The sequence below is a fragment of the Dendrobates tinctorius genome, unplaced genomic scaffold (genome assembly GCF_039654945.1).
Source record: "Dendrobates tinctorius isolate UK_male_01 unplaced genomic scaffold, ASM3965494v1 ptg000214l, whole genome shotgun sequence".
Taxonomy (NCBI): domain Eukaryota; kingdom Metazoa; phylum Chordata; class Amphibia; order Anura; family Dendrobatidae; genus Dendrobates; species Dendrobates tinctorius.
The window spans coordinates 3,032,344-3,054,148 of record NW_027361881.1 but is presented as its reverse complement, the minus strand read 5'-3'; the positions used below and the strand labels follow the sequence as shown (position 1 = coordinate 3,054,148).

At 46.4% G+C, this 21,805-nt stretch overlaps 2 protein-coding genes across 5 annotated transcripts in view; one reads left to right on the top strand and one right to left on the bottom strand.

The window, feature by feature from the left end:
• BANP (BTG3 associated nuclear protein) overlaps nucleotides 1–13,979 on the bottom strand; it is a 520,028-nt gene extending 506,049 nt beyond the window's left edge. The window contains exon 1 of the mRNA XM_073554922.1: nucleotides 13,859–13,979. The gene's annotated coding sequence lies outside the window, so the exon portion shown is untranslated. The remainder of the gene's footprint in view (nucleotides 1–13,858) is intronic.
• CA5A (carbonic anhydrase 5A) overlaps nucleotides 1–21,805 on the top strand; it is a 42,373-nt gene that overhangs the window by 10,214 nt on the left and 10,354 nt on the right. Inside the window, exons 1-2 of one of the 4 annotated variants that reach the window (XM_073554925.1) lie at nucleotides 14,040–14,304; nucleotides 17,479–17,676. In XM_073554925.1, coding sequence (XP_073411026.1) covers nucleotides 14,136–14,304; nucleotides 17,479–17,676 — 367 coding nt within the window. In that variant the 5' untranslated portion in view covers nucleotides 14,040–14,135. Of the gene's footprint in view, nucleotides 1–14,039; nucleotides 14,305–16,493; nucleotides 16,889–17,478; nucleotides 17,677–21,805 lie in introns of those variants that run through there. The other 3 variants (XM_073554926.1, XM_073554928.1, XM_073554927.1) reach the window with 3 other exon arrangements.

Sequence of the window (21,805 nt, the reverse complement as noted above, 5' to 3'; positions counted from 1 at the left end):
TAGTAGTTATATTCTTGTACATAGGAGCAGTATTATAGTAGTTATATTCTTGTACATAGGAGCAGTATTATAGTAGCTATATTCTTGTATATAGGGGCAGTATTATAGTAGTTATATTCTTGTACATAGGAGCAGTATTATAGTAGTCATATTCTTGTACATAGGGGCAGTATTATAGTAGTTATATTCTTGTACATAGGAGCAGTATAATAGTAGTTATATTCTTGTACATAGGGGACAGTATTATAGTAGTTATATTCTTGTATATAGGGGCAGTATTATAGTAGTTACATTCTTGTACATAGGGGGCAGTATTAAAGTAGTTATATTCTTGTACATAGGGGCAGTATTATAGTAGTTATATTCTTGTACATAGGGGGCAGTATTATAGTAGTTATATTCTTGTACATAGGAGCAGTATTATAGTAGTTATATTCTTGCATATAGGGGGCAGTATTATAGTAATTATATTCTTGTGCATAGGTGCAGTATTATAGTAGTTATATTCCTGTACATAGGAGCAGTATTATAGTAGTTATACTCTTGCACATACGGGCAGTATTATAGAAGTTATATTCCTGTACATAGGGGCAGTATTATAGTAGTTATATTCCTGTACATAGGGAGCAGTATTATAGTAGTTATACTCTTGCACATAGGGGCAGTATTATAGTAGTTATATTCTTGTACATAGGGGGCAGTATTATAGTAGTTATATTCTTGTACATAGGGGGCAGTATTATAGTAGTTATATTCTTGTACATAGGGGCAGTATTATAGTAGTTATATTCTTGTACATAGGAGCAGTATTATAGTAGTTATATTCTTGTACATAGGAGCAGTATTATAGTAGTTATATTCTTGTACATAGGGGCAGTATTATAGTAGTTATATTCTTGTACATAGGAGCAGTATTATAGTAGTTATATTCTTGTACATAGGGGCAGTATTATAGTAGTTATATTCTTGTATATAGGAGCAGTATTATAGTAGTTATATTCTTGTACATAGGGGGCAGTATTATAGTAGTTATATTCTTGCACATAGGGGGCAGTATTATAGTAATTATATTCTTGTGCATAGGGGCAGTATTATAGTAGTTATATTCCTGTACATAGGAGACAGTATTATAGTAGTTATATTCCTGTACATAGGAGGCAGTATTATAGTAGTTATATTCTTGTACATAGGAGCAGTATTATAGTAGTTATATTCTTGTACATAGGGGGCAGTATTATAGTAGTTATATTCTTGTACATAGGAGCAGTATTATAGTAGTTATATTCTTGTACATAGGGGGCAGTATTATAGTAGTTATATTCCTGTACATAGGGAGCAGTATTATAGTAGTTATACTCTTGCACATAGGGGCAGTATTATAGTAGTTATATTCCTGTACATAGGGAGCAGTATTATAGTAGTTATATTCTTGTATATAGGGGCAGTATTATAGTAGTTATATTCTTATACATAGGAGCAGTATTATAGTAGTTATATTCTTGTATATAGAATCATAGAATCATAGAATCGTAGAGTTGGAAGGGACCTCCTGGGCCATCTGGTCCAACCCCCTGCTCAAAGCAGGATTCGCTAAATCATCCCAGTCAGATGTCTGTCCATCCTCTGTTTGAATACTTCCATTGAAGGAGAACTCACCACTTCTCGTGGCAGCCTGTTCCACTCATTGATCACTCTAACTGTCAAAAAGTTTTTTCTAATATCTAATCTGTGTCTCCTCCCATTCAGTTTCATCCCATTGCTTCTAGTCTTTCCTTGTGCAAATGAGAATAAAGTTGATCCTTCTACAATGTGACAGCCCTTTAGATATTTGTAGACAGCTATTAAGTCTCCTCTCAGTCTTCTCTTTTGCAAACTAAACATTCCCAAATCCTGCAACCTTTCCTCATAAGACAGGGTTTGCAGACCGGTCACCATTCTGGTCGCTCTTTTCTGAACTTGCTCCAGTTTGTTGATGTCTTTTTTAAAATGTGGTGCCCAAAACTGGACACAATATTCCAGATGAGGTCTGACCAAAGAGGAGTAGAGGGAAATAATGACTTCACGTGATCTAGACTGTATGCTTCTGTTAATACATCCTAGAATTGCATTTGCCTTTTTTGCTGCTGCATCACACTGTTGACTCATATTCAGTCTGTGATCTATTAGTATACCCAAGTCTTTTTCACATGTGCTGTCACTTAGCCCTATTCCTCCCATTCTATATATCCTTTTTCCATTTTTATTGCCCAGATGTAGTACTTTGCATTTCTCCCTGTTAAAAACCATTCTGTTAGTTGCTGCCCACTTCTCCAGTTTATTTAAATCTTTTTGAATCCTCTCTCTCTCTTCTCTAGTATTAGCTATCCCTCCTAGCTTTGTGTCATCAGCAAATTTAATCAGTTTACCCTCAATTCCTTCATCTAAATCGTTGATAAAGATGTTGAACAATACAGGGCCCAGGACAGAGCCCTGTGGTACCCCACTTGAGACATTCTTCCAACTGGAAGTGCAGCCATTTATGACCACTCTTTGGGTCCGATCACTAAGCCAGTTATGAATCCACCTAACAGTTGCCTTGTCCATTCCATACTTAATCATTTTTTCAATAAGGATTGTATGAGAGACTTTGTCAAATGCTTTGCTGAAGTCAAGATATACTATATCTACAGCATTTCCTTGATCCACCCAATCAGTGATACCGTCATAGAAGGAAATTAAGTTAGTCTGACATGACTTATTAGTTACAAACCCATGCTGACTCTGTTTAATCACTTCATTCTTATCCAGGTATTGACATACATGTTGTTTAATAATTTGTTCAAAGATCTTTCCTGGTATAGAAGTCAGACTCACCGGCCTATAGTTACCTGGGTCCACCTTCTTCCCCTTTTTGAAGATAGGAACAACATTTGCTCTTCTCCAGTCTTCTGGCACTTCTCCTGTTCTCCAAGAATTTTCAAAGATTATAGAGAGGGGTTCAAAAATTTCTTCTGCTATCTCCTTCAGTACTCTGGGGTGTAATTCATCTGGACCTGGAGACTTGAATTCATTTAGGCTAGCTAAGTGTTTCCTCACTATCTTTCTGTTTATAGATATCCTGGATTCTTCTATTCCCTTAATAGGACAGTGAATAACAGTTGATGTTACATTTCCTTTCTGAGAGAAAACAGATGCAAAATAGGAATTTAAAAGTTCAGCCTTCTCAACATCCTGTCTTACCATTTCATCATTTTCATCCTGTAAAAATCCTATAGCATCTTTGACTTTTCTTTTACTTTTGACATATCCCCAAAATCCTTTATTATTGCTTTTGACATCTCTTGCAAGCCTCAATTCATTTTCAGCTTTAGCTAATCTGATTTGTGCCCTGCAGGTTCTGCAGACAGCATTATATTCTTCTTTAGATATGCCTCCCTCTTTCCATTTTATAAACATTTTTTTCTTCCTTTTTAGCATGTGCTTAAGTTCTGTGTTCATCCATCCTGGTTTCCTTAAATGCTTCCTATTCTTCCCTCTTTTCGGAATTGTTAACAACTGTGCTTTGAGAATTTCATTTTTCAAGATTTCCCATCCTTCCTGGACATTTTTGTCTTTAAGGATATCCAGCCATTGGATCCCTCCAATTCTCTTTCTGAATCCCTTAAAATCTGCCTTTCTGAAATCTAACCTTGACGTCTGAGTCTTCACAGGTCTTCCGCCTCTAGTTATCCAAAATTCTAAAATAGCATGGTCGCTACCTCCTAGGGTCCCAGCCACTTTTACCTCCTCAACCATTTCCTCCCTGTTTATAAGGATTAGATCCAAGGTAGCAGTTCCCCTTGTTTTCTCCCTTACCTTTTGGAAGATAAAGTTGTCAGCAAGAGAGGATAAGAATTTCCTTGACCTGTTAGTTTTGCCTGAGAGAGATTCCCAACAAATGTCTGTATAGTTGAAATCTCCCATGACAACTATGTCATATTTTTTGGAGAACTTGGCCATTTGATGCATAAAGAGTTCATCCATATCTTCAGCTTGCCCAGGCGGCCTGTAGTAAATGCCTACAATGGTGTCCTTTCCATTGTTCTGTCCTTGTATTCTTACCCAAACAGTTTCCACAGACTCCCAGTCTCTGAAGCTTCAATCTCTGTGCAGATATACGCGTTTCGAACATACAATGCGACACCCCCTCCTCGTTTATCAAGTCTGTTTCTTGCAAATAAGTTGTATCCTTCTAGTCTTGTATTCCAATCATGTGTATTGTCCCACCAAGTCTCAGTGATTCCAATGACATCATATTTCTTTTCCTGTGTTAGTAGTTCCAATTCTCCTTGTTTGTTGCCCATGCTTTGTGCATTAGTATAGAAACATTTTAGTTTGTGATTGGTTTCTCTTTCTCCAATATTTTTATTAATTAGATTCTTTCGTCTTTGTTCTTCCTTTCCACTTCTAATAGCAGAGTTCTCAATAGCATTGTCAGGTGTATGGCTTTTTCTGGTCTTTTGCTTCCCTTCCCATGTTGTTCTAGTTTAAAGCTCTCCTTACAAGTGTAGCAAGGCGACTTCCAAATACCTGCTTTCCAGTCTTCGTAAGGTGCACCCCATCTCTAGCAAGTAGTCCATCGTATAAGTAGTTCACTCCGTGATCCAGAAATCCAAATCGTTGCTGACGGCACCATCGACGTAGCCAGTTGTTCACCTGCAGAATCTTATTCCACCTCCTTGTTCCATGGCCATCCACTGGGAGGATGGAAGACAAGACCACCTGCGCTCCCAGTTCTTTCACTTTCTTGCTTAAGTCTTCAAAGTCTCTGCAGATGGTTTCCAGGTCGTTTCTTGCGGTGTCATTTGTCCCCACATGTAGTAGCAGGAATGGGTAGTCATCTGTAGGTCTGAAGAGTCCTGATATCCTGTCAGACACATCTTTAATTTTTGCACCTGGAAGACAGCACATTTCTCTTGAAGTTATATCCGGTCTGCAGATAGCGGCCTCTGTTCCTCTCAACAGGGAATCCCCCATGACCACCACTCTCCGTTTCTTCTTCACAACATTTTTCTTTCTCCATCCAGGAGGACTCTGAAGGCGTATAAGGTTGCTGCTTGTTGGCAAAGTCTTATCCTGATGTATTTCTTCATCGTTTTCCTGCGTGAGAGCCTGGTACTGGTTCCTGAGCAGTATGGGTGCTGACTGCCTCCTGATCCTCCTGCTTCTCTGGGTCACATGTCTCCATTCCTCTGTTTCTTCAGGTGCACTTCGAATTTCTTCTCTTTCTGTAACATGAAGAGATAATTCTGCTCTGTCCAAGAACTCTTCACCTTCCTTAATGATCTTCAACGTAGCTAACCTCTCTTCGAGATTTTGCAACTTTTCCTCCAACAGGGACACAAGCTTGCATTTGTGGCATGTGAAGTTTGGCTTTTCCACTGGTAAGTCTGTGAACATGTAGCAAGAAATGCAGCTCACCAAATGGCTCCTGGCCTCTTCCATCTTGAGATTTCTTAAAAACGATGAAAGATGAGCGGAGACTCTTCACTTATCCCAGAAGGCACTGGGAATATGCAAATGATCTCCTCAAGACTCTTCCCCTGGTTTTCCGATTTCCTCTTTTCAGCTGCAACGGCCAAAACCCAGTGATCGTTGAGCTCGCGGAGACTCTTCACTTATCCCAGAAGGCACTGGGAATATGCAAATGATCTCCTCAAGACTCTTCCCCTGGTTTTGGGGCAGTATTATAGTAGTTATATTCCTGTACATAGGGAGCAGTATTATAGTAGTTATATTCTTATACATAGGGGCAGTATTATAGTAGTTATATTCTTGTACATAGGGAGCAGTATTATAGTAGTTATACTCTTGCACATAGGGGCAGTATTATAGTAGTTATACTCTTGCACATAGGGGCAGTATTATAGTAGTTATATTCTTGTACATAGGGAGCAGTATTATAGTAGTTATATTCTTGTACATAGGATCAGTATTATAGTAGTTATATTCTTGTACATAGGGGGCAGTATTATAGTAGTTATATTCTTGTACATAGGAGCAGTATTATAGTAGTTATATTCTTGTACATAGGAAGCAGTATTATAGTAGTTATATTCTTGTACATAGGGAGCAGTATTATAGTAGTTATATTCTTGTACATAGGATCAGTATTATAGTAGTTATATTCTTGTACATAGGAAGCAGTATTATAGTAGTTATATTCTTGTACATAGGAGCAGTATTATAGTAGTTATATTCTTGTACATAGGAAGCAGTATTATAGTAGTTATATTCTTGTACATAGGGAGCAGTATTATAGTAGTTATACTCTTGCACATAGGGGCAGTATTATAGTAGTTATACTCTTGCACATAGGGGCAGTATTATAGTAGTTATATTCTTGTACATAGGGAGCAGTATTATAGTAGTTATATTCTTGTACATAGGGGCAGTATTACAGTAGTTATATTCTTGTACATAGGAAGCAGTATTATAGTAGTTATATTCTTGTACATAGGAGCAGTATTATAGTAGTTATATTCTTGTACATAGGAAGCAGTATTATAGTAGTTATATTCTTGTACATAGGAGCAGTATTATAGTAGTTATATTCTTGTACATAGGAGCAGTATTATAGTAGTTATATTCTTGTACATAGGGGCAGTATTATAGTAGTTATATTATTGTATATAGGAGCAGTATTATAGTAGTTATATTCTTGTACATAGGAGCAGTATTATAGTAGTTATATTCTTGTACATAGGAGCAGTATTATAGTAGTTATATTCTTGTACATAGGGGCAGTATTATAGTAGTTATATTATTGTATATAGGAGCAGTATTATAGTAGTTATATTCTTGTACATAGGGGCAGTATTATAGTAGTTATATTCTTGTACATAGGAGCAGTATTATAGTAGTTATATTCTTGTACATAGGAGCAGTATTATAGTAGTTATATTATTGTATATAGGAGCAGTATTATAGTAGTTATATTCTTGTATATAGGAGCAGTATTATAGTAGTTATATTCTTGTACATAGGGAGCAGTATTATAGTAGTTATATTCTTGTATATAGGAGCAGTATTATAGTAGGTATATTCTTGTACTTAGGGGGCAGTATTATAGTAGTTATATTCTTGTACATAGGAGCAGTATTATAGTAGTTATATTCTTGTACATAGGAGCAGTATTATAGTAGTTATATTCTTGTACATAGGAGCAGTATTATAGTAGTTATATTCTTGTACATAGGAGGCAGTATTATAGTAGTTATATTCTTGTACATAGGGTCAGTATTATAGTAGTTATATTCTTGTACATAGGGGGCAGTATTATAGTAGTTATATTCTTGTACATAGGGGGCAGTATTATAGTAGTTATATTCTTGTACATAGGGGGCAGTATTATAGTAGTTATATTCTTGTACATAGGGGCAGTATTATAGTAGTTATATTCTTGTACATAGGGGCAGTATTATAGTAGTTACAGTGGGGAAAAAAAGTATTTAGTCAGTCAGCAATAGTGCAAGTTCCACCACTTAAAAAGATGAGAGGCGTCTGTAATTTACATCATAGGTAGACCTCAACTATGGGACACAAACTGAGAAAAAAAAATCCAGAAAATCACATTGTCTGTTTTTTTTTCATTTTATTTGCATATTATGGTGGAAAATAAGTATTTGGTCAGAAACAAAATTTCATCTCAATACTTTGTGATATATCCTTTGTTGGCAATGACAGAGGTCAAACATTTTCTGTAAGTCTTCACAAGGTTGCCACACACTGTTGTTGGTATGTTGGCCCATTCCTCCATGCAGATCTCCTATAGAGCAGTGATGTTTTTGGCTTTTCGCTTGGCAACACGGACTTTCAACTCCCTCCAAAGGTTTTCTATAGGGTTGAGATCTGGAGACTGGCTAGGCCACTCCAGGACCTTGAAATGCTTCTTACGAAGCCACTCCTTCGTTGCCCTGGCGGTGCTTTGGATCATTGTCATGTTGAAAGACCCAGCCATGTTTCATCTTCAATGCCCTTGCTGATGGAAGGAGGTTTGCACTCAAAATCTCACGATACATGGCCCCATTCATTCTTTCACATACCCGGATCAGTCGTCCTGGCCCCTTTGCAGAGAAACAGCCCCAAAGCATGATGTTTCCACCACCATGCTTTACAGTAGGTATGGTGTTTGATGGATGCAACTCAGTATTCTTTTTCCTCCAAACACGACAAGTTGTGTTTCTACCAAACAGTTCCAGTTTGGTTTCATCAGACCATAGGACATTCTCCCAAAACTCCTCTGGATCATCCAAATGCTCTCTAGCAAACTTCAGACGGGCCCGGACATGTACAGGCTTAAGCAGTGGGACACGTCTGGCACTGCAGGATCTGAGTCCATGGTGGCGTAGTGTGTTACTTATGGTAGGCCTTGTTACATTGGTCCCAGCTCTCTGCAGTTCATTCACTAGGTCCCCCCGCATGGTTCTGGGATTTTTGCTCACCGTTCTTGTGATCATTCTGACCCCACGGGGTGGGATTTTGCGTGGAGCACCAGATCGAGGGAGATTATCAGTGGTCTTGTATGTCTTCCATTTTCTAATTATTGCTCCCACAGTTGATTTCTTCACTCCAAGCTGGTTGGCTATTGCAGATTCAGTCTTCCCAGCCTGGTGCAGGGCTACAATTTTGTTTCTGGTGTCCTTTGACAGCTCTTTGGTCTTCACCATAGTGGAGTTTGGAGTCAGACTGTTTGAGGGTGTGCACAGGTGTCTTTTTATACTGATAACAAGTTTAAACAGGTGCCATTACTACAGGTAATGAGTGGAGGAAAGAGGAGACTCTTAAAGAAGAAGTTACAGGTCTGTGAGAGCCAGAAATCTTGATTGCTTGTTTCTGACCAAATACTTATTTTCCACCATAATATGCAAATAAAATGAAAAAAAAACAGACAATGTGATTTTCTGGATTTTTTTTTCTCAGTTTGTCTCCCATAGTTGAGGTCTACCTATGATGTAAATTACAGACGCCTCTCATCTTTTTAAGTGGTGGAACTTGCACTATTGCTGACTGACTAAATACTTTTTTTCCCCACTGTATATTCTTGTACATAGGGGCAGTATTATAGTAGTTATATTCTTGTATATAGGAGCAGTATTATAGTAGTTATATTCTTGGGAGCAGTAGAATAGATGTCGGACAGTAGTATGAATGTTTTTTGTAATTTAATACTGAATTGTGACAATTACGACGTGGATCTCTCTACTTTATGACTGTGTATATGACAATATACTTTGCTTGTTATGGGTGAACAGTCTGTCTTCTCTGTGTCAGGTCAGAGAGTTTACTAGTAATTAGGAGAAAGGTGACTTACGGCGGCCACATCCTTGCCTGTTCACCTGTTCTCTCCATCCTGAGGCTGAGCTTTCTTTTGCCTGTTTTGTGACACAGTTGTTGCACGGCACAGACAGAACTCCAGCAGCCGGTATTATAGATGTAGGCCGGAGTCACACCAGCGAGAATACAGGCGAGTGCTATGCACAAAACCAACGCTCCATATACCCCCATATGTGATATCCCTAAACCATGATCCATTATAATCCCCCCTTTGTAATGTCCAGCGAATAGTTAGGGCCCCCGCAAGAAGCAAGCGGGTGAAACGCGCGGGTGCACCACCACGGTCTCACATTCCACCCTTCTTTATTTACGTATTTTGCTGGTATCTGTCACATTGATTTATTTGGGGATTGGGGATCCTTTGCCAGTATTACAGAGGGGGGATTATATTGGATCGTGGTTTAGGGATATCACATATGGGGCTATATGGAGCTTATTAGAGAAGCCTTGGGCACTAATTGTACATTGAAAATTGCTCCCATTCCCCACATTGAAGTTTTGACTCCCTACTTGTGATGGCTTCATGTTTTTTCCTCTCTTCGATATTCCATATGTGCAGCATTATTTTCTGCTCCCCACATATTATTTGGATTTTGCCGGTGGTTGGTATCCCCTTCATTTTGGGGTTTATTTATTGTGATTATACAGAAGTAGCATTTTATGGATTTTATTAATGTTTGAATAAATAAAAAAATATTTTTAATAGCATATGGTCCTCTTCTTCTTAGTGACAGTTTTAACAGCTGTCATATGGATTCATGAGTGAGTTTGGAAATGCCATGTTTTGATTTTTGGACAAAATCGATTTAAATGACTATATTTTAGTCTGAGTGCTGTACACGAAAAATCTGACAAAGCGCGAAGAGCACTAGGACCAATGTTATTTATAGCGTTGTTCAGGACTGTCACAACTGTTGTGAGTTCATTTTCCCCTTCACCATTGAGGTCTGATGAACTCCCTCTTCTGGTAAAGGAAGGTAGTGAGGCTGATTACCAAGCACCTGAGCAGGATGATGATGACTGGGTGACGGGAATTGCTGACTGGATATAAGGCAGCCGACGCCCTTCTGCCTTGCTGGTGATTTCTCAGAGGGATTCTAGGAGACCAGTCTGATTCCTGCTCCTCAAAAGCTAAGTTTTCTGCTCTGCTTTTTGCATTTGTGTTTTGGTTTTGTTTTGCCTTGTTTTTCTGGATTTCTGCCATTCTCTGCTGGGGTGAGTTGAACTCCTTTTTGCTCTGTCTTCAGAAAATACCTGAGTACTGATATAGTCTTTTTGAAGCCTAGCGTCTTCAGGGCTTTTTTCCCTATCAGTCTGTTGGCTCTTGTTTTTGAGAGGGTTTTGGCGGATTGCAGACAGCAGCTTTTCTATCCTGTCCTATTTAGTTAGCTTGGGCCCCATCATTTGCTCAGTCTATCTTTCTCTCTGTGTTAGTGTTTTCATCTTGCTTCACCGTCATTATATGTTGGGGGCTGCCTATTGCTTTGGGGTCTGCTCTGGGGCAGTTTAGATTTCCCTTTCTGTCTTTACGCTATTTAGTTCTCGGCTGTGATTGAGGGGTCTAGGGCACCGTAGGAACCCCCCACGGCTACTGCTAGTTGTGTTGATAGGTTCAGGGGTCTGCAATCCGATAGCTGCCAACTTCTCTGGTTTTCTGGACTTAGCTAGTATTTCTGTTTTTGCCTCCTACGGTGACTCATTCATAACACACAACCTTTTCTCAATCCATGTTTCCTTTCCCCTTTAAAAATGACATCCCGTGTATACTCACCTCTGGTGTCGGCGCCGTTCCAGCGGTGTCAGCAGAGTCTGTCCTGGCCGTCTCACCCTCCCCGACTTCTCTTTCGTCTCACATACATCCGGAGAAAGACAGCAGCAGTGCTCACTTTCTCCGGATGTAGGCGATGTGTCCGAAAGTGGGGAGCATGAAGTGCTGCTGATTGGCTGCAGCGGTGGCGTGACTTCACACTGTTCTGTGCTCGCTCGGAGAAACAGTGTCGACACCGCCATTACGGCACCGGCGATGAGTATAAGTATTATTTGAGAAGGGGGAAACATACGGATTGAGAAGGGGTTGTACAAGTAGTGGACGGCACCTTTAATTACGCTGTTCAGATGGGAACGTTTTTTTCACAGACCCAATATACGCGTGTAAACATTCGCACCGTGCACTATTCTATTCCATGTATCAAATGAGAGGCTATGGGTGCTGAAGGAAAAAGCGCATCTCCTGGAGTAACCGGTCAGCATCCGATATTAACAGATACATTGTAATCCTAGAACCGGTGTTGTAATTTTTTTCTGGGTGAAATCTGGAAGATGATTTTTCTACGCTTGTGTGCGCTCGGTCTCACAGAAAGCATCCCTGTGATGCACAGCAGATTCGTGCCCCGGCTCGTCTCGACGTCCCGTTTCTTTGTATGGGGATTTGGGATGGGGGGTGTCAGCAGTGCTCTGGGCAGGGTGGCACCGTGTAGATCTGGGGTGTTTTTTATGTTCTTGGCATGTTTTCTGCTGGAGCTCCTGGGGCGCGGGGAACATCATGTACTGGATGGAACGGAAGGAGGAAAGTGCATCACTCCAAGGCCGCGAGCGGCTGAAGGAGACCACAGCTGAAGGGCTTTCTCCAGCGTCAGATTAGCAGTTCTTTTTGCTGATACATTGTATTATGGTGGACAGGGACTGTAACAACTTGTATGAGACTGGTTCACTTCTGAGGAATAGAAATCCGCTTTCCCCAGTGAAAAATGTATAATCAATGAGGGAAATCAGAACCGCAGTAGTTACATTTAGGAGACAAAAGGGTGAGGCTGGATATAGTGTAAGCACAAAGGGGTCGCTCCTGGAGGTGGCTGTCAGTCCTAGCACCAGATCTCCTGGATCCTGAGCTTACAGGGGGCTAGCACTGGTCTGCACTAGGAGGAATATTTGGTGCTGTCTGTGTAGGAAGACACAAGCTCAGCGTGCCTCATCGTCCATTCCTAGAGGGCATATCCAAGTGATGGAAGTGTGAGCCTCTGGTCCGGACTAGAACAAGCTGGGTTACACAAAGAGCAGTGTTCGGCTGAGTGCAGACGGACTTTTTAGCCCTGTGGATTTTTCCGCACAGAATGGAAGAAATCTGCAGGTCAAATGACCTACATTTTTCCTGCGGATTTCTTCCATTTTTCATGCGGTTTTCCCCCTGCGGATTTGGTGACAGGGGAGATGGAAAACTGCACAAAAGAAGTAACATGCTGCGGATTTTATACTGCAGGAAAGCCGTGCGGAAAAATCAGTGTCGGGGCATGCGGCGTGTGTCGGGGCGTGCCTCGGGGCGTGCTGCCTGTGTCGGGGCGGGCTGGGCGTGCGGCGTGTCGGGGCGTGCTGCGTGTGTCAGGGCGTGCTGGGCGTGCGGCGTGTGTCGGGGCGTGCGGCGTGTGTCGGGGCGTGCGGCGTGTGTCGGGGCGTGCTGCGTGTGTCGGGGCGTGCTGCGTGTGTCGGGGCGTGCGTCGGGGCGTGCTGCGTGTGTCGGGGCGTGCTGCGTGTGTGGGGGCGTGCTGCGTGTGTCGGGGCGTGCGGCGTGTGTCGGGGCGTGCTGCGTGTGTCGGGGCGTGCTGCGTGTCGGGGCGTGCGGCGTGTGTCGGGGCGTGCTGCGTGTGTCGGGGCGTGCTGCGTGTGTCGGGGCGTGCTGCGTGTGTCGGGGTGTGCTGCGTGTGTCGGGGCGTGCTGCGTGTGTCGGGGCGTGCTGCGTGTGTCGGGGCGTGCTGCGTGTGTCGGGGCGTGCTGCGTGTGTCGGGGCGTGCTGCGTGTGTCGGGGCGTGCTGCGTGTCGGGGCGTGCGGCGTGTCGGGGCGTGCTGCGTGTGTCGGGGCGTGCTGCGTGTGTCGAGGCGTGCTGCGTGTGTCGGGGCGTGCTGCATGTGTTGGGGTGTTATAGCCTAGAAAAGAGGGTGAGTGAGGAGAGGTAAAGTCTCCCTTGCGGGAGTCCTCCACTCTCTGCGGAGTGTGTATGTGACAACTATAATAATAAAGAGGAAAGGTAAGGGCAGACTCTTTCTCCCGTCATGGATTTTATGTATAACAAATAAATACAAAAATATTTAACAATTTGAAAGTCATTTCATCACTTTGAGTAAATGCATTAAAGGGACGATCCGCGAACCAGAAGTGATCTCTCATCCACAAGTGTGTGTTCACACGGCACAATTTATAGGTAGAAAAGGCCAATAAATGCGCAGGTTTTTAGGAGAAGTGACCTGTCGATCTCCTGGCTCAACGCTGTACAAGAAAAGTCAATCCGAAAAAAGCCCGGAAGTCGCGTTTTATAAGCAAATCCACCTTAAAAAACCCCTTTAAGGCGTGTAGTCACATGTTGTGGTCTTATCGCTGCTTCCTCCTTCAAATCAAGGTATAAAATGTGTTGTCTTCTGCATAAAATATCACATCACCTACATTTATGACCTAAAAATAGCAGTGATCGTGTCATATAATTTATCAACAGCTTCTAAGAATGTTTGTACTCACTATCAGCAAACTCTGACTAATAGCCACCTGAATTCCTTGTGACTACTCCCAGTAATGCATTGCGGCACGACCACATATGCGACTTCCGCATCACGTGACGGGAAGAAGGTGGCACGCCTTGCGCTGATTGGCTAGTCAGCAGAGTTTTGCGTTCCATCTGGCCCACGGCTGTGATTGGCTGTGCTGTGTTGCTGTGACGTCCGGCCTGGTGGGCGGGGTCTCGGGTGTTGTTGTTTTTGTGGTTGCTGGCGGCTCCAGTGTCCCGCGGGAGGCTGAGATGGCGGCTCGCGGCTGCAGGAGGCTCCTGGCCCGGCTGCTGGCCCCTGGCCGGACGGGAAGGGCCCCCGGACTGAGCGGCCAGCTGCCCTCCAGGGCGTGCAACATCTCGGCCTGCTCCTACAAGCTGAGGAATGTGGACTGTGAGTGGCAGCTGCAGGGTGGGGACGGTGCGTGTATTGGAGGGGTTGGTTTCCTTTTTTTTTTTTGGCATAAATTAATGTATTTCTGGCTAACAATAATTTTTGCAATTGGATGTAATTACTAATGTCGCCCCGTTTGCCTCCTAGGGCCGCTGTGCCGCAGAGGGAGCTAACTGGGGAGCCATCAGTGAGCTCCACTAGGAGAGCGTCGTCTCCTGTGTGGAGGTCTCTGTGCTCCTCTCACCCTGCAGGAAGCCGAGAGCCTGGACAGGCGGAGTAGTCCCCAGCTCCAAGTGCAGGCATAGCCTCCAGGCCATGGATTTATGGTGACAGCGGCCCCTGGTGGTGGACGGGGTGCAGTCGCTGACTGGGGGTCACTCGCCAGCGCCGATCGCTCTGAGCACGGACCGTCCACAGCTCCATGTCCCGGGCTAGGGCCGCGGCCGTGCTCTGTGGCCTGAGTGTGACGCCCGGCCCCACTGTTCCCCGGTCCTGGTGACTTCTCCCTGCACTGACACATTGCACCGGATCCCAGGGGTCTGCAGGGAGCGGTGGTCCCCGCCGGCAGGGTTGGGGGTCCTGAGAGCTCTCGTTACAATGTATCACTAGCGGGGGGCTTCACCCCTGATGAGGGTCCAGGCGGAATCTCGTCACCACTGCAAGAACAAACCACAATCCTGTCCACACTGCGAAAACCCCATAAATGTAAAGGACCCGAGCGTCCCTCTCCCCACAGCCCTGCCTCGCCCGGCGTAGAAATAGGGGCGCAGCTCCGACCTCCGACACAGTGCAGTCAGTGATGTATCTGGATGATGATCCGCGGGGGGGGTCGCCCTGTATGATGATCCTGTAGGGGGGGGTCGCCCCGTATGATGATCCTGTAGGGGGGGTCGCCCCGTATGATGATCCTGTAGGGGGGTCGCCCCGTATGATGATCCTGTAGGGGGGGTCGCCCCGTATGATGATCCTGTAGGGGGGTCGCCCCGTATGATGATCCTGTAGGGGGGGTCGCCCCGTATGATGATTCTGTAGGGGGGGTCGCCCCGTATGATGATTCTGTAGGGGGGGTCGCCCCGTATGATGATTCTGTAGGGGGGGTCGCCCCGTATGATGATTCTGTAGGGGGGGTCGCCCCGTATGATGATCCTGTAGGGGGGGTCGCCCCGTATGGTGATCCTGTAGGGGGGGGTCGCCCCGTATGGTGATCCTGTAGGGGGGGGTCGCCCCGTATGGTGATCCTGTAGGGGGGGGTCGCCCCGTATGGTGATCCTGTAGGGGGGGGTCGCCCCGTATGGTGATCCTGTAGGGGGGGGTCGCCCCGTATGGTGATCCTGTAGGGGGGGGTCGCCCCGTATGGTGATCCTGTAGGGGGGGGTCGCCCCGTATGGTGATCCTGTAGGGGGGCGTCGCCCCGTATGGTGATCCTGTAGGGGGGGGTCGCCCCGTATGGTGATCCTGTAGGGGGGGGTCGCCCCGTATGGTGATCCTGTAGGGGGGGGTCGCCCCGTATGGTGATCCTGTAGGGGGGGTCGCCCCGTATGATGATTCTGTAGGGGGGGTCGCCCCGTATGATGATCCTGTAGGGGGGGTCGCCCCGTATGATGATTCTGTAGGGGGGGTCGCCCCGTATGATGATTCTGTAGGGGGGGTCGCCCCGTATGATGATTCTGTAGGGGGGGTCGCCCCGTATGATGATTCTGTAGGGGGGGTCGCCCCGTATGATGATTCTGTAGGGGGGGTCGCCCCGTATGATGATTCTGTAGGGGGGGTCGCCCCGTATGATGATTCTGTAGGGGGGGTCGCCCCGTATGATGATTCTGTAGGGGGGGTCGCCCCGTATGATGATTCTGTAGGGGGGGTCGCCCCGTATGATGATCCTGTAGGGGGGGGTCGCCCCGTATGGTGATCCTGTAGGGGGGGTCGCCCCGTATGGTGATCCTGTAGGGGGGGTCGCCCCGTATGGTGATCCTGTAGGGGGGGTCTCCCCGTATGGTGATTCTGTAGGGGGGGTCTCCCCGTATGGTGATCCTGTAGGGGGGGTCGCCCCGTATGGTGATCCTGTAGGGGGGGTCGCCCCGTATGGTGATCCTGTAGGGGGGGTCGCCCCGTATGGTGATCCTGTAGGGGGGGGTCGCCCCGTATGGTGATCCTGTAGGGGGGGGTCGCCCCGTATGGTGATCCTGTAGAGGGGTCTCTCCATCCAGAAATGGCCGCTATTCCTGGTGATGGTGACTGGCTTGTTGTGTGTGCAGTTTAGTGTTTATCACCTCCTGACTGTATGATCCTAGGACGGACGGTGACGTAACCAGTGGTACCTGGTGGGTTTAACCCCTTCAGAACACACAGCCAATAACTATGTAACAAAAAAGTGCTGTAGACAAACGGAGCCGACAGCTGAGATGATTCCCGTGCACGTCTATAGTAGCACAGCCGTCACTGGGTCTGTAGCTGAAAGGTCCCAGGTTTTGTGTGCAGAGAATTCACATTATGTATGTCACCCTGAGTAAGGCGCCGTGTGAACCCCCCCCCCCTCCTAGTCCGGCGCCGGTGACGGGCATTGGCTACAAGACCCATTGTAGAAGACGCCTAAACAGAACCAGCGTGAGACCCGGTAGGTGCAGCATTTTCCTGTAGTCTTCAGGTGTTGGTTACATCCTGTCCCCGGGGGTCCACACATGCACCGAGGCTTGTGCCTGTTGGGCCGGGGTCTGGTCCTCGTGCGCTCGCCCCACTTCCTGTTGATTTCTGGCCGGCGATCGCCCCCGGGGATGATTGCCGGCTGTGACGTCCCTGACACCTATAGTAAGCCTTCGTGCAGAGCGCCGGCGGCTCCGGGGACGCTGAGATAATCTGCAGAGATTTGCGGCTTCTGATGTAAACACCATTGTTCTCCGGCTGCTGCTGATTCCGCGGCCTCAGGGCTGCACCACCACATCTTCCATAAAACGTCAGGTTTTACCTGCCGGGTGACCCCCGGGGGCGGCGGGTGACTCATGTGGGGGATCTCGTCTAACTCGTCTGCGTTGTATCTCCGATCTGTTCTCTGTGTCTGTCTAAGTTACAATGTCCTGACGTCACTTCTCGCAGCTGAGGGTCTGTTACAATGTGCCCAGCTTCTATCACCCTTACTACAACAATGTGATATATGTCCTGTATTCGCTACATCCAGGAATTAATTTCAGCTTTCCTCTTTTTTTGCAGTGCACCCTCTGTGGAAAGGACCTTTAGACATCCCCGGGGGATCCCGCCAGTCCCCTATCGACATTCGTGTGCGCGACAGCGTTTTTCACCCGGATCTCGCTCCTATCTCTACGCAGTATGACCCCAACACGTGTCTTCACATTTGGAACAATGGATACGCCTTCCTGGTGGAGTACGACGACTCCACCAACAAATCCGGTGAGAGGCGACTCCCATTGAAGTGAATGTGATCTGAGCTGCAGTACCCAAGAATGGCCACTGCAGTGTGTGGCGCTGTGCTTGTGTGGCTTCTATACGGGACAAGTAGCAATCCAGATAAATGGCATCCATGTAATAGATGGCGGCCCCTAGTGGGGTATAATGAGGGGCTGCGCTGCTGGGACCCCCACTGTGGGTGGAGTAAAGATGGCTCTGGGGTAGGACTTGTGCTTAATATGGAGCCACCAAGGTCTCCACATTTCACTCCTGTGTCCTCCACAAAATGCCCTTCAGAAACATTGGTCCATATCCAGCAGCAAAGTAAAGATTTGCACAAGTCTGAGTAATTAAAGGGACAGTAACGTGATTGCTTATATCAGTGCAGAAGCGTTATAGGTGGGGCGGTCACTGAGCGTCACTGGTGTACCGCAACAGTCTATTCTTCCGACAGGTATGTCCATCCACCCAGCTCTCCTGCTGTCTATGAAGGACACACAGTGCGTCACCCAGCTTTGCACATAGACTTGCCTCTGCACCTAGCATTCACATGGTATGCCTTTCAGCTAACCCCAGCTTACCCCAGAGTTATTTATGACCTTGTTTACTCTGGCTTGATCATATACATCTGGTCCACTCTTAATTGTCTGGCCAAGATGAGCAGAGACCACTCCTCTCTGCTTCACACCTGACTGCACTTAGTTGTACATATATTGCAGAGCACAAGTCTGCATAGACTTCAGTCTGCATTGTGATTGCTATAAGTGTGTGCTAGAAGTGTGAAGATTAATTTAAGAATTAAAACCAGAAGGGAACCAGAAGGGAACTGAAGGTAACTGGACAGTCACTGTAAACAATGTTTCTGTTTGTTTTCACTTTCACCCCAATAATCCTTCACTTTCTGCTAATTCCCCTAATCCCTACTCCTAGTAAGGAACTGTTCATCTCTTCTTCAATCCTCCCCATCCACCTCACCTCCGCCTCAAAACTGTTCCTTAACATACAATCCTCTGTCTCCAAACACAGACAGCCCCCTCATGCCCTCTCCTGCTCCCACCTGCTAACACTTTCTCTGCTCCTTCTCACTGCTGGTGATATCTCTCCAAATCCTGGTCCTCCTCACCACATTCCCACAGTCATTTCTACCTCCCATCCACGCTCTATCACAACCTTCCGTAACCTCTCCAACCTTATACCCATTCACCCAGCCCCCGCTTCCCCAGTCCCACTAACAGGAGCTCTGTGGAACGCTCGCTCTGTCTGCAACAAGCTTTCCTACATCCATGATCTTTTTGTTACTACCAAACTCTCCTTCCTCGCCATCACCGAAACCTGGCTCACCCCTTCTGACACAGCCTCTCCTGCTGCACTTTCGTATGGTGGCTTCCACCTTTCTCACACCCCCCGCCCCAGCAGCAAACATGGTGGAGGAGTTGGTTTTCTCCTGTCAGATACCTGCTCCTTCACCCCAATCCCACTGCCACCCTCTGTTACCCTCCCTTCCTTTGAGGTGCACTCTGTGCGCATCTACTCCCCCTCCAACCTCCAACTGGCTGTCATCTACCGCCCCCCAGGGCCAGCCACCACCTTCTTTGACCACTTCACCACCTGGTTACTTCATTTCCTTTCCGCTGACATCCCTACCATCATCATGGGCGACTTCAACATCCCCATTGACACTTCCCTCTCAGCTGCCACTAAACTTCTATCTCTCACTTCCTCCTTCGGCCTCACTCAATGGTCTTCTACATCCACCCATAAAGATGGCCACACACTGGACCTCATCTTCACCCGCCTCTGCTCCCTATCTAACCTCTCTAACTCACCTCTCCCTCTCTCTGACCACAACCTGCTCACATTCTCTTCCCTCTTCACTCCATGTCTACAATCCTCACCCCACAAACTTTCACACCCTCGCAGGAATCTTAAACACCTTGACCTACACTCATTCTCTGAATCCCCCCTCCCTCTTACAGATATAAGTTCCTTACACAATGCGGATGACGCTGCCGCTCTATATAACACCACAATAGCTGTAGCTTTGGAATCCGCTGCCCCACTTACACATACCAAAACTCGCAAAATCAACAGACAGCCCTGGCACACCAGCCTGACCAAAGAGCTGAGGCGAGCTTCCAGGGCTGCTGAGCGCAGATGGAAAAGATCCCACTCCAACGAGCACTTCATCGCATTCAAACAGTCCCTCACTACTTTCAAGACCACACTCGCCACAGCTAAACAAACCTACTTCTCATCTCTCATATCCTCCCTGTCTCGCAACCCTAAACAGTTATTCAACACCTTCAATTCTCTCCTCCGCCCCCCAGCACCTCCTCCCTCCCCACTCATCTCAGCTGAAGACTTTGCCTCATTTTTCAAGCAGAAAATTGATAACATCAGGGACAGTTTTGGTCAACAACCCCCAGAGCCCTTCCTCCCGACTTCCCAGCCCTCCACCTTCAAAACCAACTTCTCCACCATTACAGAAGATCGACTCTCCACTCTACTCTCAAGATCACATCTCACCACCTGTGCACTCGACCCGATCCCATCCCACTTCATCCCAAACCTCACCACAGTCTTCATCCCAACCCTAACCCATCTCTTCAACCTATCACTAACAACTGGTGTTTTCCCCTCAAGCTTTAAACATGCCTCCATCACACCTATCCTCAAAAAGCCCTCTCTTGACCCATCCTCTGTATCTAGCTATCGCCCTATATCACTTCTCCCATACGCCTCCAAGCTACTGGAACAACACGTCTACCTTGAACTGTCCTCCCATCTCTCTTCTTGCTCCCTCTTCGACCGCTTACAATCTGGCTTCCGGTCACACCACTCCACTGAAACAGCCCTTACTAAGGTCACCAATGACCTCTTAACTGCCAAGAGCAAGCGACACTACTCTGTCCTCCTCCTCCTGGACCTGTCGGCTGCCTTTGACACAGTGGACCATTCCCTATTATTACAGACCCTCTCATCCCTCGGCATCACAGACTTGGCCCTCTCCTGGATCTCATCATACCTAACAGACCGGACATTCAGCGTCTCCCACTCACACACCACCTCCTCACCTCGCCCCCTATCTGTCGGAGTCCCACAAGGTTCAGTCCTTGGGCCCCTGCTGTTCTCTATTTACACCTTTGGCCTGGGACAGCTCATAGAATCTCATGGCTTTCAGTATCATCTTTATGCTGATGACACACAGATCTACATCTCTGGACCAGATATCACCTCCCTACTAACCAGAATCCCTCAATGTCTGTCCACTATTTCATCCTTCTTCTCTGCTAGATTTCTGAAACTCAACATGGACAAAACAGAATTCATCATCTTTCCCCCATCTCACGTGACCCCCCCTACGAACCTATCAATTACAGTAAATGACTGCCCACTCTCCCCAGTCCCACAAGCTCGCTGCCTCGGAGTAATCCTTGACGCTGATCTCTCCTTCAAACCACATATCCAAACCCTTTCCACTTCCTGCCGACTTCAACTCAAAAATATTTCACGCATCCGTTCATTCCTCACCCAAGAATCTGCAAAAACCCTAGTCCATGCCCTCATTATCTCTCGCCTTGACTACTGCAACCTCATGCTCTGTGGCCTCCCCTCAAACACTCTCGCACCCCTCCAATCTATTCTAAACTCTGCTGCCCGACTAATCCACCTGTCCCCCCGCTATTCCCCAGCTTCTCCCCTCTGTCAATCCCTTCACTGGCTCCCAATTGCCCAGAGACTCCAGTACAAAACCCTAACCATGACATACAAAGCCATCCACAACCTGTCTCCTCCATACATCTGTGACCTCGTCTCCCGGTACTTTCCTGCACGCAACCTCCGATCCTCACAAGATCTCCTTCTCTACTCCCCTCTTATCTCCTCTTCCCACAATCGCATACAAGATTTCTCCTGCGCATCCCCCCTACTCTGGAACTCTCTACCACAACATATCAGACTCTCGCCTACCATCGAAACCTTCAAAAAGAGCCTGAAGACCCACTTCTTCCGACAAGCCTATAACCTGCAGTAACCACCGATCGACCAAACCGCTGCACGACCAGCTCTACCCTCGCCTACTGTATTATCACCCATCCCTTGAAGATTGTGAGCCCTCGCGGGCAGGGTCCTC